At 35.7% G+C, this 17614-nt stretch overlaps 2 protein-coding genes and 1 non-coding gene across 3 annotated transcripts; 2 read left to right on the top strand and 1 right to left on the bottom strand.

Annotated features, from left to right (window-relative positions):
* Positions 1–6: 6 nt before the first annotated feature.
* On the top strand, positions 7–5118 carry LOC113234297 (esterase FE4-like). Its single transcript, XM_026469597.1, has 3 exons — positions 7–130; positions 2176–3458; positions 3883–5118. The coding sequence occupies exons 2-3, from the start codon at positions 2245–2247 to the stop codon at positions 4040–4042; spliced, it is 1374 nt and encodes a 457-aa protein (XP_026325382.1). The 5' UTR covers positions 7–130; positions 2176–2244; the 3' UTR covers positions 4043–5118.
* Positions 5119–6287: 1169 nt separating this feature from the next.
* Positions 6288–14849, bottom strand: LOC113234298 (lachesin-like). The gene is made up of 5 exons (XM_026469598.1): positions 14692–14849; positions 13244–13350; positions 11148–11287; positions 9292–9390; positions 6288–6503 (listed from the first exon to the last, which is right to left on the bottom strand). The coding sequence occupies exons 1-5, from the start codon at positions 14743–14745 to the stop codon at positions 6412–6414; spliced, it is 492 nt and encodes a 163-aa protein (XP_026325383.1). The 5' UTR covers positions 14746–14849; the 3' UTR covers positions 6288–6411.
* A 1865-nt stretch (positions 14850–16714) lies between these two features.
* Positions 16715–16786, top strand: Trnaa-agc. The gene has a single exon. It is a non-coding gene; the product is annotated as a tRNA-Ala (tRNA).
* The last annotated feature ends 828 nt before the right edge of the window (positions 16787–17614 follow it).

Below are 17614 nucleotides of genomic sequence, written 5' to 3'. Positions count from 1 at the left end.
GTCGTGTAAAATTAAAGTGGAACAAGGCGTGTTGCAAGGGAAGGAGTCTATTTCGTGTTATGGAAAGAAATATTACAGTTTTGAAGGGATACCTTACGCTAAACCTCCAGTTGGGAAGCTAAGGTTTCGGGTAAGTAAAATAGAAATCGCATGGGAGCAGATGTGAATAAGTTTCCTTTTATGGCACCAAGGGACAGAAATCACAAGTCATACGCCTCCTGACCATAGAATTTGCAATGACACTCAGATCTTTAAGCCGCAAAGATGTTTTGAAAATATATAATTAAATACGGAATTGCATGAAATCATTCCACCAGCTCCTTTTTAAAATCGCGGCACTAAGGGTCGTATTCCAGAACTCTATTCAATGCTCAAGTCAGGATTTGAGCAGACTTGAGTATGATTTCAAGCACTGGAAACACAACCCTAATGGCAAGGACTTGAGTATGATTTCTAGTGCTTTGATTCATACTCAAGTCCTGACTTGAGCATTGAGTAGGTACAATTCTAGAATACGACCCTAAGAGTCTATGCACACGGCGTATTTTATACGCGCCCAGAGAATAAAGAATAAGAGAACGGACACTCTCCGCCTCTCCCTAGTTTTAGATACCGCACCATGCCCCGCATATTGCCGGTCACATGGACTGAAGGACAACAACGCTGCCGGCGAGCCGTTTTCGGGCGAAGACGGCTTTGATGTTTTGAATATAGTTTTCATTTATTCATTACGAAACTTGTACGTTAATATAAAACATCATTGTACGTTACTATTTATAATGGTCGTGAATTGTATACGGCTGTTTATCATCATTTTCCAAAAGATGAAACTCATTATGTTATTGTTTTCTTCATTTATTTACTGCAGAGTAATATACATGAATAAAAAATACAAATTTATTAAATCAATATAATGAGACGCCATAACTTCGCGAATCTTCTATTCATATTGCCGATAAATATTACGTAGGTAGTGAATATATCTAATTATTAACTAAACTTGGACAAGCTATTTCAAATACCTTGGTTACCTTACTTAAAAGTACATGTCCGAAATAACATTTTAAGTGTTTTTAATATATTTTTGAAATAAATCGTCAATATTACTCTAGTTAGTGAATTAATGAAAAATATAACAATATACCGATATAAATACCTAATAGACATGTATAATAATTAGGATTCTATTAATAGAATCATAGATAATAGATTCGCGTTAGAATTTTTTTTTGTAGTAGGTAAATAATTTTCGACTGTTGAATGGAGTGTCCGGGGTGTGACGCGCCGACGACGCGCGTTTAAGCGTGTTGTCGTCCATATTCATTAATCAGCAGTCTATCGTAGTCCACTGCTAGACATAGGCCTCTCCCAATGCGCGCCATTTCGCCTCCTCAACTCGTTACATCCATCTGCTGCCAGCAACCCTTAGCAAATCGTGAGTCCTTCGGGCCAGATCCTACACTATGTTTGCCGAGCCGTGGTCTCCACTCCAGAACTCGCATCCCCCATCGGTTATCGGTTCTTCGGCCAGCCCACTGCCACTTCAGCTTGTTTATTATACCAGCTATGTCGACGACGATTATTACTACAAAGATCTTGGACCTTTTCAAGATGAACATGTAGGCATTACATAGGTGTGAATGCTCTATCGGGTGCGATGAAGGTCAAATGCGCACTTATTTTAACCATAAAAAAGTGTTAAAATAAAAATATAAAAAGTTTAAACCAAAGAGGTATTTTTGGAATATACGGAGACGTACGCACAGGTCGCTTGTTGGCGCTGTACTATTTCAGTTTTCTGATTTGTGATTTCAGCGCAAAAGAGAGCTGATATTTAAAAGTGATATAAGGCCATTTGCCTGATGGGCTGCCAAGGATAGATTTTTGTCTCTATTCTGTCTCCATTTTGTCTCTATTTCTAGTTACATACTCGATGACTCAATTTTATCCAAAAAAATAATACACTGTCCGGGAAACCCAAGGGCTACCTTGCCCAACGCATTAGGACGCTGCCAGCATCTTGGGCACCTTGCCACCGGGACCCAATTATATTCACATAATCTAATCCTAGTTTTAGTTTCTAGTATTTAAGCTTTTATTGTACCTTATCTGTATATTTTAAAATTAGTCTATAATAAATAACTAATAAAACCTTTGTACATATTCTTTTTCCAGGACCCGCAAAAACCAGACAGCTGGTCTGGTATACTGGATGCAACAAAACCAGGCCCAAAATGCAGTCAAATGAATCCATTATCCGGAAAGGGGGTGGAAGGATCCGAAGATTGTCTATACCTAAACGTGTACACGCCGAGTTTGCCACAAGAAGAATTAGAAAAACTTCCAGTGATATTCTTTGTCCATGGCGGCAGTTATCTTCTTGGTCATGGAGACTATTACAGACCTGACTACTACATAGATAAGGATGTTGTTTTGGTAACCATAAACTATAGACTTCACATACTTGGATTCTTATGCCTTCATACCGAAAATGTACCAGGAAATGCTGCATTTAAAGATACAATAATGGCTTTAAAATGGGTTAAAAATAACATAAAATACTTTAACGGTGATGAGAACAACGTAACAGCGTTTGGGGACAGTGCGGGAGGTGGTGTAACGGCATCGTATACTGTTACGAAAATGACAGACGGTCTTGTTCACAAAATAATCACACAATCTGGAGTTTGTATTTCTGATTTGTTGTTTATCGAAGAAGATCCTATAGCAAAGGCTAAACAAGTAGCTAATCTTCTTGGCAAAGACCTAAAGGACATTAATGAATTATATGAATTTCTCCTAAATGAGCCAGTTGAAAATTTAGTATCAGCTGTTATGACAATTGAAATGGCAAGACCACCGTATATTATAAATTGTTATTTCTTACCCGTCGTCGAAAAAAAATTCGACCACGTCGAGCCGTGTATCGAAGAATTCCCTCTAGTTACTATACTGAAAAACAATCATAAAAAGCTACCATTTTTGACAGGTGTAACCTCTCACGACGGCGCTTTGTTTGCTCAAAAAGATAGCGATGGAAATATATCATATGTTGAGGACACACAAAGATTTATTCCGAGATTTCTGTCCTTGCCACATGACAGTCCCAAATCAAAGAAACTTGGTAGAGCATTGCATGAGTTTTACTTTAAAAACGAACCAATAAATGACAACAAAAAAGAAGAATACGTTAACTTCCTATCAGACGCTTACTTCATTCGAGATGCGATACAAATTTGCGAACTATACAACTATGAAAATGTGTATATGTATAATTTTCGTTATTCTGGCAATATGAGTACGAGAATAATGAAGAATCTCGGCATAAAGGGAGCGACTCACGGAGACATAGTTCAATATCAATTTTATAGGAAAAGCAAACACGAGAAACGTGACGCAAACGATGAGAACATTATTAAATTTCTAAGCGAAGCTTGGTGTAGTTTTGCCAAAAATGGGTGAGAATAATTTCATACTTTAAATTGAAAATTGTCAGAACGCTTGAAATAAAATAGTCTTCCACAAAATTGAGCCGAACTTGAAAACAAGAAATGTGACGTCATGCTGACCACGATGTCACACTACATCGACCTTCACTCTGTCACACTAGGTCACATTTCGTAGAACTATTAACTACTTTGAATTACCTTAACAAACCACCACAATGTCACACACTACGTCCTTCACTCTGTCACACTAGGTCACATTTTGATTACCTACTTTGTACTGAATTACCCTAAAAAATGTCATTTAATTGCATTCTGGTAATTGTCTACAAATATTAAGTCAATTTACATAGGTAATATTGTTCGGTAACATGTGAATTTCCCGCATTAACTTTTTAATATAGACACAAATGTGAAAATGTCTTTATTATTTCAGAATACCAACATGGTCGAACCAGCGTACAAAATGGCTGCCTTACAACCGAGACACCCATCTCTGCCTAAACATAGATCAAGAATTGACTCTCACGCAGCACCCCCATTGGGAAAGAATCAAATTCTGGTTGGATAATATGGGTGAAAGGTCTAAATTATAAGTTATTCTAGTCAAATTTACAGGTGTCACGTAATTAATAGAAAAAAATATGCATCTAAGGTGTTTTTGTACTTCAACCTATTATGATGAATTCCAACGTACTGTAAGACCCCATACGACCCATTCACATCGTACGCATTTGTACCTATACACAACCCTTGCATGTAAAGTCCCTTACCTACCCGCGTTGTGTCAGTGTGGTGGATCTTGTCCAAGATCCTCTACTTGAATGAGCGGGACAGCCCCATATCTACATTAGTTTTGATTGTAGTGACCCTCCCTCCCTACCCTTAGTACCGACCACCCTTAGGGTATACGAGAAGGGCACTATAAACTATGAACTCACAGGAACCTTACAAGTTCAGGTTCCGACCCCAGATCAGACAGTGTACAAGGTTGTCACAGACCCTCTCACCCTCAGTACAGACATGTCTTGTTCAACCACAGCATTCGGTTCCGCACAACTGCACGCGGCGGGTAACGTTAATTTCACCTCTCTGAGCGCGTGCTTAGATTCCTTTTTCCTAGTAGTGAACATCTGATGTTATTAGTCAGATTAAATAGGCTATTATGGCATGGGTGTTTTCTATTCGTATCAGCCTTATATTCGTATCTGAATATCCGCCATTCAATGCCGTGTGAAAGGGGTCTTACGTTGCGCATTAATGCGAAGCCCCTATTACTTACCAGAATGTAGAAATTAATTGTTATTAATGTATTATTAAGTTATTACTTATTCGTCTAAGTATGATATTGGTGGTTTTTGTGAACAAATAACATATATTTGGTGTTTTTAATTATTGTTTTGATTCTACTCGCTTACCTATCATATCCCGCAATCTATTGGATTGTTGAATGAAATTAAATACATGTTGTTAAATAGATGATGATATTTATTTTTAAGTAATTTTCTAGAATAAAACTGCCGCTTGTTCGTTTTTTATAAGTATATTTTTCGAAAAGTTGTCTAAAATCACATTTTTCTATTAATTATGTAAAGAGTTCATATTATCTCAAGCACACGCAGAGTCCCGGGTTCGATTCCAATATATTTTTTGTAGTCCCGCCAAAATTACATCAAATAGAAATCAGCAAAAGCTAAGTTTATCGTTAGCTCAAATGTTTATTTTTTTATATTCTACGCGGTTAAGTGACAAAATATTTTTTTTGAATATCATAAAAAACCATAACCCAGTTTTAGAATATCGAAATTGTTTAATGATATTTCAGCTATGCATCATTAGGAAAAGTTCCGATAAGCCGAACACGTTAATTAATTTTAGCTGTTTATAAAACAGAGTTTTGTGGTATATTTCTTGCTATTTAAAACGGTTATTTAACCATTTGTCACTTACTCGCGTTTTAGTTTGTGGACGGCAGTATTATTAATGTAACAGACAGACGAAAAATCATAACTTGAGCGATTCCACTTGTTATAAGACATCACAATTTCGTCCTTTACTATTTTTAGTCGCAAGTGTTATCTTGAATACCTGAAAAAAATCATGGAGCCTGAAAACCTCAAACATATTTAGATGGAGACCAAAAATATTGTAAGCGCCAAAGAAGGCATAACATCCATTTTTTTTTAATTTGCAGTTACACAATCGGTCACAAATACTCATTATTATAAGGTTAAAATTTAATTTTATCACATTTATATATATGTAGACATATTTCAAAAAAATCTGATATAAAATTTGTTTTTTGTCGCTTACACAAATTGGACGGTAATGGCCCGATATGGTAATTTTGATCTGATGCTGCAACAAGTGAAGAGGTTGTAAAGTAAGTTTGTGCTATTTTTCTATCGTGAAAATTTACAGGAATCGTGTTTTACCTTGTGTTGTTTAAAGCAAAATTGAGTATATACACCATTGACTTACAATTATATGGACGTCGGGTCCGCGCTAAAAAGTGTCCGAACTTATAGGGCGTTAAAATCGTATACAGAGCGTCATTCACGCTTTAGTCTTCGTTTGTTCGACTGACAGCGAAGCAAGCAAAATTCGACAGTACTGCGATGACATTACAATTTAAATTCAACGTTTTAGCTTTTTCATATTCCTTTACATGTCACTACGTTTAAATAGGTTGACTTGGGACATTTTTTTCGTGGTTTTTGTATTAGACCCGTCGTCCATTATTTGTAAGTCAATGATATACACCAAGTATATTCTCAATTTTACTTTAAACTCTTTCCAAAGTGATTGGTTGAACACTTCCAATGTTATGCGGAATCAACAAAAGCCATTTGAGGTGGTATAGAAGTGTATTACGTATTTTTTTTTAGAGTCCCAAGTAAATTTGTATGGTTTGTTCACTTTTTTGATCTTTTTAAAATAAAGAGATTAGCTGCCAGAAGCAGTTTCAACTTTCTTGAATTTCTGGTGCTTTGTTGGAGCCGTTTATCTCAGGGTCTTGATGAAGGCCAGTGTTGTTAACATCGGGGATTGGCGAATCTGAAACCAAAATGTAGACATTCTGGTGTTTTCTTACATTGCTTGCTTTTGGTATGAACATATACGAATTACATGAAACAAAATATATAAGTTCAGTAGGGCTAGCACGACATGAAGCGCGAGATATATCGCATAAACATATCGCGCTTTATGTCGCTCTCGCTCAAGTCACGCGCTGTGATTTGAGCGAAAAGAAAGAAAAAATCTTCACCGACGGCAGCTGTGGAAATCTCGCGAATGCCCGAGCATTGTCAAAGACCACGGAAGACTACAAATTTAGACTTAAAATTTTTCGTGTTTCTCGTTAGGTATTTAATGCCAAAAAATATCATACAACATAGGAACATAGGAACGTAACATAGGAATGCTGAAACCCGCAGCTCACCGAATCGAACTCGGAACGAGAAAACCGCGAGTAATCGGGTCCCGATTTTACGATCACCTACCCACAAGTCTAAAAAGTGTTACAAGTGACCAAGTGCTTTGTTTCCGACTGAAAGACCTTTTATTGGATAATGAATTCTACAGTGTAGAGGAATTTCTTTTAAAGAAATTGTAATTATATTTTAATTTTGCACGTTCGTATTTTGAAAATATTTTATTTTTATTTGTATTTTTGTAATTCATATTTTTCTTTTCATTATTTTATTTTATATTAACAATAAAATTATTTTAATTTTTTATTGAATTGAAATTCAATATTTTTTGTGAAATTATTCCACTAGTTTGTTATAATTATGAATAATTATAAAATAATTATTGTTTACATTAATGACGATGTTGGCCCTTGACATTATATTTTGAATTGTAGTATTATGAAATTGATAATATAAATGATTCTAATCTATTCTATTCTACATATATCATTATTATATCTATATAAATAGACAGCTATGTAAACACCACGGTAACAGCCACAAAAGCCAAGTTCCAGGGGTATAACTACTCTTTTGTACATATGTGCTGTTCAATTAATCAGTAACCCAGGACCCCGACTCAGAATCTTTTCATGTAGCGAACTGTATCAATGGGTTGAAGGGTGAGTGCTAACAACGAGTGAGCAAGGCCAAGCAAATGTACTTACAGTTTATTAATAATTTACTAGATAACACGTATGTTGCTATCAAAGCAAAACAGCAAACACTAGTCTAGGAAAAGGCGCCAAAAACAAACACGTTTAAATTTAGAATTTAAGTATAAAACTAAAACTTAAACAGACTGTAAAATATATACGAAAGAGATTTGTAGCGACGGCTGCGTTTCGCTACAATTCAAATTGAATATCGTTCTCGAATCGAAGGGCGCTTTCCGAGCTATTCAGATCAATCGAGTTAATACGTTCGATTCCAATTCGGATACGATATCGTTATCCAACAACGTTTGCGGAGTTAATAAAATATAATAAATTAATAAAATTGAACAAATCTAGATTTTATATAAAATAATAAAAGATTTCCATATTACAGGGGTCTATTCAGAACCTTACGATAACTCAGTTGTCGACCGGTTCGATTTCATATCGTCCGATGTCTTTTCATTTATATTCACAACACCCGAATCAAACGTCAAACTGTCGTATTCGAAACCGAACCGAAATGACGTCACTCCACTACGATTACTCGAACTTCTCGACCGGCAAAAGCTACAAACGTTATTCAGAGCACAGTTATCGAATGAAAGTTACCGAACGTCCCTATTGTATACAAAGCAATAATGTAATATGGAAATTTCTTATAATTTTAAACAAAGTCTGGATTTTGATCAATTTTATATTTTAGACCTTTAAAGTCTTAAAAATGTTTATAAAAGGATTTTCATTTTTCTTATAATCTATTTCACCGACTAACTTCGTAAACGCTGTTGAATAACGATACCGTATCCGAATCCGGCGGTCTACTCTCGATCTCCATCCGACATCGGTCCGAAACAATTACTGCCAAATAAGCAATACTTGACCAAATGAAAAGACGCGTGATGCGAATGAAGTTTCATACTGGATACTTGTCTTTTAATTTTGTCGAATATTACTTATTTGACAGTAATTGTTTCGGTCGGAAGGCGCCCTTATTCAAAAACGATATCCAACCGAACGATTCGATTAAAGTATCGAAGAGTTCTGATTAGGGGTCCAGGGGGTCTACTCTCGTTCTAATATGTAATTTTCGACCAAATTATTAGGTAATGTCTAGTATGAAGCTTCATTCTCATCATGCCACTTTTTATTTATGTGTATATATAATATGTATGCACAAGAATATTCTATATATTTTAATGTGTATATAGTTATATATTTGGTATTTAGCAATGTGTATTTTGGTGAAATTTGTTTAAGAATGTATTCGATTCATTTACCTGCTTTGTGCACGATTAACTGCCCTTCACCTAAAACTCCGTAATAATTTGTAAGGTTTCCTGGCAGAGATCGCTGTCTAGCGCTAAGGCCGCCGATTGTACCTTTAACTATGTTTTATTTTGTGTGCAATAAAGCTTTTTCTATTCTATTCTACTTATACGGAGACCGAGAGCACAGGGCCAGAAATAGAACATTTTTTGAAAATTCGAAAATTTGACAGATGTCGACATTTGAAATGTTAGCTCAGAGGCCTTACCATGAACTCTTCTTACAATTCAGTATAGGTTAGTAACGACAGAAAAGCGGGATGGTGATATACACTTCATGAAGCGCTGTCTCACAACGACAAATTTTTTTTTCTAAACTGAATCGTAATAAGAATTCATGGTAATGCCCCTAATGAATTAGAAAAATGCTCACTAAAAAAACACTCACCTTTTAGCGACATAAGCGACATAAATAGCTCCCCAAGTGGCAACACGGCCGGTAGATAATGATGACCGCAAGCCGGGGGGCATACCGGTTCTATGGCTTCTACAGATAAGAAATAAAAAAAACATACTTTTCATTAGGCGATAACATGTCGATGCCTTACTTTCTCAAACTCGTATCATATAAAGAGTGTTATTGAGGAGATGGCAAAACTTTCTATTTATTTTAAATTTCTTATTTACATCCACAGCACGGTTTCATCTATTCACCAAGGTCCTGTGCTAATCTCACCCATCTACTGCCTGCAACTTTGACAATGTTGTCCCCCCATCTCGCTACATTTACTTTAAATTTCTCATCAATGGTGTTAATTTGAATGAATTTAGTTTAAGAATAGGTAAAAACCAGTGTGTGAATATGAAGGAAATTGGTATATACAATCCATTTTTTGCATTGCAGTAACTTTGTGCTTTAAGATACGAGTTTCTAGAAAGTAAGGCGACGATACATTGACTTACAATTATATGGACGTCGGGTCCGCGCTAAAAAGTGTCCGAACTTATAGGGCGTTAAAATCGTATACAGAGCGTCATTCACGCTTTAGTCTTCGTTTGTTCGACTGACAGCGAAGCAAGCAAAATTAGACAGTACTGCGATTACATTACAATTTAAATTCAACGTTTTAGCTTTTTCATATTCCTTTACATGTCACTACGTTTAAAAATGTTGACTTGGGACATCTTTTTCGTGGTTTTTGTATTAGACCCGTCGTCCATTTATTTATAAGTCAATGCGACGATATTATATAAAGTATAAAACCAGCTGTTTAATAACAAATGCTATCAACGTTTTATTAAGTCTATTAAATATCACTATGTTTTACTATCATGCTATTCAATTATTTTTTGTGAAATTAGTTCCATTAGTTTGTTATATTTTTTGACAATATCAAGTGACGGCATGAACAAGTCGTGCGCCTGATTGTAAGATACACGACCGTCCAGAGCAGTTGCAGTGTCTGAGACATAAGTTGACAAGACCCGTGTGCCTGTAATTTCACCAGCACCCTTACTCTTCAAAACCGGAACGCAGTAATGCTCACATTACTGCTTGGCGGCAGAAATAGGTAAGGTGTACTTCCTAGACAAACTCTTTCACAAGGTGCTCTACTGCTGTAGTATTTTACCTTTGTATAATTATTACAGATTTATCACCCAGTTAGTACCTTTACAGCTACCAGTCCTGGCGAGAGATGTCGCTATTCACTGTATTAATTAAATTTTTATTGAATTGATATTCAATTATTTTTTGTGAAATTATTCCACTAGTTTGTTATAATTATTAATACAAAGATCGAACACTCAGAAAAATTCCTTCGATCCGGTCGGATTCGAACCGACGTCTTCTTGCATACCGTGCCAGACGCTATACCAACTAAGCCACGGAACGAACCAACGGACCTCACGAATTTTTTTCTATGTGCTTGCGTCGTGTCTTTGTACTTGGTCTTTCAACGACTTTTTAGTCGTAGCGCCATCTATGAGAAATCTATTACAGATTTATCACCCAGTTAGTACCTTTACAGCTACCAGTCCTGGCGAGAGATGTCGCTATTCACTGTATTAATTAAATTTTTATTGAATTGATATTCAATTATTTTCTGTGAAATTACTCCACTAGTTTGTTATAATTATTTATACAAAGATCAAATATTAGGAAAATTTCCTTTTTGGATTTGACTCTTCCAACTCAGCTACGGAACGTACCAGTAGTACTTGCGATTTTTTCTGTCTTTGTTGCAGATATTTATTTTTGGTTTTGAACACCTCTTTTCCCGGTTATAGAGAAAAATAACATACCGGATAGTTCAACCTGGCCCGCGGCAGTGCCCAGTTTGTTCTGCGCCTTGCAAGTGAAAGTGCCGTAGTGTCGCTGATCAATTGTGACTACGCGCAAAGTAGTTTCCGTGAACTCGTCTGATGTCCTGAATTTGGAGATCCTGAGACCAATAATATAGTTTTTTTTTTCGAGGAACATAAGGAGCCAACACACTTATTAACGCAGAATTATTATTATTAGCTGATCAGAAAAAGCTGAAAAGAAAAAGCGTCCAACGATAAATTCATTGGACGACTAGAATGTTCTTTCGGATCTAAATCGCGTACGAGACGAAACCACTCTATTTTTCACTATTATTACAATATCGATTTCTTAGGTTTTCGCGATTGTTACACATAGGAAATGAATTGTTACAAAAGTTATTAATTAATTACCTTATTTTAAAATTTTTCCAAAGAACATTCCAATTTACGCAACATATGTTTTGCAAATTATTTTATTTTAACAATATAAATTATTAATTAATCACATTTTATTATTAATGGTAATTACAATGAATTAAAAACATTAATCAGTATTGCAGTCATAAGTCTGCTTAAGTATTTTATTAGAGGAAATACTGGATCCCAAACCGGTGGGTACGAAGAAACCACCTTTTCTATGGAAATTAGGATGTATTTCTTTATTTCAATGGCCTCTCGCGGCATACTGAGTAGATAACTCTTTTGCAAGACCTGGGGCTTATCGAACTTAATTGTCTTTACCATCTGTGACTTTATCATCTCAGCCACCCGTGACCATAGACGCGTAAAGGTCCCAAAACGCTAGTTTGTTTCAAAAATCTAATATCTGCGATTTAGATCAAAGTCAAAGATCATTTATTCCATAGGTAAAATAAATTTACACTTGAAAACGTCACATTTACATTACATTAAGCTACTGCTCGTTCATTACGCTCACTTCCCTGCGAAGAACGAGCAAGAAACTCTAGGGATTGCTCTTTTCAAATAAACTTAAATGCTATGGAATACACTTTGAATCAAAATTTTTTTTTTTTTTTTTTTTGCACGTAAATAGGAATGTAAATATTAAGATTTGAAAGTGTGTCCCACCCGTCACAGCCATGGGTAGGACACACTTCTAAACGTTTTTACTTAATTTGTGTGGATTCTGGAGCCATGTCGTCTTTCCATACATCTTTATATAATACGTAGTCAAGTTTGTAATATGACTTTTCAATCAAAATATTTTTAATGTAGTTTTTAAACTTAGGAAATGATAATCTCAATATATGCTCCGGAAATCTTATTGTAAAAACGTATACAGTTCCCCAGTTTATAAAAGACTCGTTTACTTTGTTTAAACGAAATCATGGTACCATGAGTTTGGACTTAGCTCCAAGGTTAATATTATGGATATCTTCTTTCTTTACGGGCATATAAAATATTTGAGTAAATGTACTGTGATGTCACCAGTCTCCCTAAACTTTTCTCTGAGAGAAACCCGAGAGCCTAGACGGTACACAGAACGAAACGCTCCGAATCTCCGAAGATCCGAAAAATAGTTTCGTCGCGTCTAACCTGTTCTCATATCACGACTATCGGTCGTGGACATTTATTTTATCGTTGAACGACTGTCGTGTCTAGCTGTTCTGACTAGATCGTGTCGACAATTTATTGATTCACGGCAGCCGCCTATCGTTTCCACGACAGAATCTTTTGAAGCTGCGGTTTCCAGTGGTTGCATTTTTATCATGACGTTTTAATTATCGTCCAACGACTCTCGTTCCAGCTCTCCCCATTGTCACGACAGTCTATCGTCGTAATGTTAAAAAAGTAGTGAACGACAGTTAATCGTGTTGTACGTACTATATGTGAACAAGTGCATTTAAATATCACATATGCACGACTATCAGTCGTCACAACATAATGGGAAAGTGCCCTAAGAGCGAAAAAGACGTTGGGCATTTCGCATTGGTTCGTACCAACGCAGCTTGCCACAGGTCGGCAACGAATCGGCTTCTTGCGACATTCCGATCGCGTCCGTACAAAGGCCTGGTTTTCTTATTAATCGATCTTAGATTAAACACAGCAATGTTGAAAATTATCATACTCACCTATAATGCTGATTGTTCATCAGTTGGACTTCGTCCTTGAACCAAGTGATGGTGGGAGGAGGGTAACCTTCCACGTGGCATTCCAGATCCATGTCGTATTGAAGGGCCTGAAAAGTTGACCATAATGTTAAATAACATAAATTCGTACCCTTGGTAGAATGGAACCACAGAAGACCATACGTTACAAACACTTTAGTCAATTTGGTTTTTGTTTACTTAACTAAAAAGACATCAAAGATAACATTCAACTTCATTACAAGAAGATTGTTGTATGTTATATTGTATTGTATGTTGTATTGTTGTATGTCAACTGAATCCTTTGACTATTTGTTGGGGAAAAATCCGAACGACAATTACTAGAATAGACACAAATTGATTAAAAATCGTTCGCCGGGCCCCATTTGTCAGTGTGTTCGCCGGCGCGTGTTTTCCATACAAACTGAGGTACTTCAGTACAACGTTAAAAAAGGCTGCTTCGCGCTCCGTCGCGGGGCGTGGTCAATGTGTTAATGGCCTTAGAGGTGCAACATTTTCTCAAAAAATTACATGGGACCAACCAATACTGAGGTACCCTCTTTTCAACAAAAAAAGAATCATTAAAATTGGTTCACAAATATCCGGTCAAATCGTATAACATATATACAAAAGAAATACAATCGAATAGAGAACCTCCTCCTATTTTTGAAGTCAGTTAATAGTACGAAAGAGGTACATAATAGTATTTTTCAACACACTTGCTCGTAAACATGAGCAAATTAATGTATTGTAAGTATATGTATATAAATAATACAATTCAATATGTACATTAATGATTTTATTAATTAAATATTAAAACAACCGTAAATTACACCAGCTAAGTGAAATAACGTCAAATAAGTAGCTTAAACACAAGACTTAACAATAATAGGTGAATAACACTACCATGAATTACCTATACAATAATATTTTCTTTTAAATAAATAATAATGTATAAATATTCTGTTACGAAATCGCATTTTATTGAAAATCGAAATTTGAATATCAAAATCGTCCATATCGAACGGCTCGCTGACAACCTTGTTGCCGTTCCGTCAATGTGACCGTCAGTATGCGGGGCGCGGTGCGGTATCTAAAGCTTGGCATTTCTTTCTTTTTTATTATTATGTGGGCTCCACATAATACCAGGCATATGCTAAGTGGTGCTCATTCAGTTTCTTTCATTTTAGATCTATAGTTTTATTTTGTAAGTATAATTTAAAAAAAGAAATTGCTACTTAGCAATAAGGCCGCCTGTTGTGCGTATGTTTATCTGTACATGTGTTTATGTTCGTGTGTTTATCTGTGCAATAAAGTATATTCATTCATTCATTCATTCATTCATTCATTCATTCATTTAAATGAATGATATTGAATAAATTGTCTTTCTTTCTCTCTGGTCCTTTCTCTTTGTTCTCTAACAGTGTACATACCTGTTGAAGACGAGGTCGAGGTATAGTGACGACAGGAGCAAACTGGACTTCCATGTAAAAAGTACGCCTTACACCTTTTCCTACTCCGTTTTGGGCTACGCAGTAGTAAGTGCCGCGGTCTTCCTTGTGGACGGATGGTATCTTTAGAATGTTGTTTCTGAAAAACAATTTTTAAAATATTTATTACTTCATATTAAAATTACTAAAAGCACATTTGTAGTCAGTCGCTGGCAGCAGTAAAGTTTAATAAGGAATAGAATACAATAATATATAGTCTATTTAACTGCCTCCGTGTTAATAGTATAATTCCTTAAACGTAACTTCTCAAAGATCTAATTTACTATAGAGAGAGGAAGAAGTTTCATAGATTTCTAACATCGCACAGTCTATTAACAAATACAATAGCGTATTAATTCAAAAAGTGTATTTTATCAGAATGAAACACGAATTAGTCACTTCCTGTGAACGATCATTAAATCTCATGTACGTGAGGCGCAGTAAAAGTTTCCGGAATGAATAAGAAAAAATACTATAAATGGTCAGAAATGAATTTATTATTGTTTCTCAAAATATTCTCCGTTAGCGTTAATGCACTTTTTCATACGAATGAACCAATTTTGAAAACATTTATGCCACTCCTCCGTGACAATCTCTGAAACATATTTTTCATACTCTTCGACAGCCTCTTCAGGTGATGAAAATCGTTGACCGCGTAACTGGTTCTTAATTTTTGGAAATAAATAAAAGTCACAAGGTGCCAGGTCGGAACTGTACGCGGGATGGCTCATAATGTCAACGTTGTTCACCTTCAAAAATTCATTTGTCTGTCTGGCCGTGTGAGAATTGGCATTATCGTGGTGCAAGATAATACGGTGTTTACAGTTATTTTTACGGAGTTTTACAATAACTTCCGACTAACAAATGGTCGTGTACCAATCACTGTTCACGGTACAACGATTGTCCAAAGCAAGAGTAGCCACGTGCCCAGTTTTATTAAAAAAAGAAGCAATCATCCGCTTAGAGGCACTTTGCACGCGTGCCACTTTGGTTGGTTTCGGCTCATCTCGAAATACGCTCGATTGCTGCTTTATTTTGAGATCGTAACTATAAATTCATGTTTCGGCACAGAGCACAGCTTTTTCACACCCAAATTTTGTGTAGTATTGATTGTATTTGTCTCATGCCTATGCCTAAAGATGCCCAAATCTCATGGTATGTCACATGCCTGTCTGTTTTGATCGTACGACGCACAGCATCGATGTTTTTGTTGTTCACAGCAGTGAACGAGCGACCATCACGAAATTCGTCACTGAGATTCACACGACCGCGTTTGAATTCTGCAAACCAGCTATAAATAGTCGTCTTGCATGGTGCTTCATCGCCAAAAGCAGTTTGAAGCCGAGCGAAGCTCCGCTGAGCTGTTAAATTACACTTAAAGTCGTAGAAAATCGTACTACAAAAATTTTCACGAGTTATATCCATGATGATGTAGACAACCAATTTCTAAAATGACGCCACAATGTAAAAACAAGTGACAGTCAGATGAAACAAACTGTATTCTACAGCCAAAGAGTTCCATTTTCAAATGATGTAATTACTTTTTAAATATTGTTGATGTAAGTGGCCAGTTCCGGAAACTTATAGTGCGCCCTATGCATAGGTTAAGGTTTATTACAGACATCTAAACTTGCCAAATATACTTAAAAATAAAAGCAAAAAAAAAATATTTCATATATTTAGGTAGGTAAGGACTGTTTTGGCTAGGACTAGCTCAAATAACGTTTGTCTAATGTTGACCTAACTAGATATTTTTGACATGTTGCTTTAAATATTCTAAAGACATTTTTATTCAAGTGTGGATACTCCAATTATACGTTTAGCAATGGTAAAATCTTGAATTTCACATATTTTTAATTACAACACTATTGTACATGCAGTGCGACATATACGTTACGGCAAAAAGTAGTTAAAAAAACAAAAATCTGTAATAAGCACATACAAAAATTCGTAACATCTGCTGGTTCGTTCCTTAGCTCAGTTGGGAGAGCGTCAGCCTAGCATGCGGAAGACGCTGGTTCGAATCCAGTAGGATGGAAGAGATTTTTCATAGTGTCCGCTTATTATCATGGCGAGTCGCCAAATGAGAAACTTTTGAATGGCAAACCCTTACTTACCTTTCAAAAGCTTCTCCATCGGCGACTCGTATACCTTATTCAATTTTATGTCAACAACATACGGCAGCTGCTGCATTAAGCGACGATATTGCGTAACACAGAACAATAAATACTAGAGATGCCACGAATAGTGATATGGCCGAATACAGAATATTCGGCCGCCGAATGTTCGACGTAAGATCTGTGCATTTCACGCGCGACCTGTTACAACCAGGGATGTGGTGTTTTTGTTGAAAAATGATAAAAAGATAGAATCAACACGTCTTATGCCTATTATTTTTTGTGTATTACCTCATAACTATCACTAAAAGAGTATAACCACGTTCACTCAGTTTCATTTTTATAATTTTCAACTTCAAATACAGGCACATACATTTGTCTAGTTTACGAGCCAGAGTCCTTAGATTGGTTACGCCTTTTCTACCTGTTTGTTTTATTTTATTTTGTTTACATTTCGAACCTGTAAAGTTCTTCTCTGTGCTATATATTATTTTATCCTTATAAGGAATGCCTTAATGTCAATGGACATTTACATATTTACATATTTACATATTTATATACATAATTATAATTTATTTGGAAGTCAATGGACTTACAAATAAATTATAAGGTGTTTTTGAATAAAGATACATCTTTATTATTATTATCATTATTGTTATACCGCCTCTCCCTATTTATTATTATTATTATTATTATTAGGGTTTAAAGTATGAAATTGCCGTTTTATTGCAATAGGTTCTTTGAATTTT

Source organism: Hyposmocoma kahamanoa, unplaced genomic scaffold (assembly GCF_003589595.1).
Source record: "Hyposmocoma kahamanoa isolate Upper Pololo Valley unplaced genomic scaffold, ASM358959v1 82672, whole genome shotgun sequence".
Classification (NCBI taxonomy): Eukaryota; Metazoa; Arthropoda; class Insecta; order Lepidoptera; family Cosmopterigidae; genus Hyposmocoma; species Hyposmocoma kahamanoa.
This window is presented reverse-complemented; position numbering and strand designations above follow the sequence as displayed.

What these genes read in the sequence shown, in the direction of transcription:
- LOC113234297 (XM_026469597.1), top strand. Translation starts at nt 2,245, where the DNA reads ATGAATCCATTATCCGGAAAGGGGGTGGAAGGATCCGAAGATTGTCTA. An exon ending in TGTAGTTTTGCCAAAAATGG is followed by an intron (nt 3,459 to 3,882) that starts GTGAGAATAATT and finishes TTATTATTTCAG; the next exon opens with AATACCAACATGGTCGAACC.
- LOC113234298 (XM_026469598.1), bottom strand. Translation starts at nt 14,745, where the DNA reads ATGGAAGTCCAGTTTGCTCCTGTCGTCACTATACCTCGACCTCGTCTT. An exon ending in GGGCCAGGTTGAACTATCCG is followed by an intron (nt 9,391 to 11,147) that starts GTATGTTATTTT and finishes TCTTATCTGTAG; the next exon opens with AAGCCATAGAACCGGTATGC. An exon ending in GTCGCTTATGTCGCTAAAAG is followed by an intron (nt 6,504 to 9,291) that starts GTGAGTGTTTTT and finishes TTTTGGTTTCAG; the next exon opens with ATTCGCCAATCCCCGATGTT.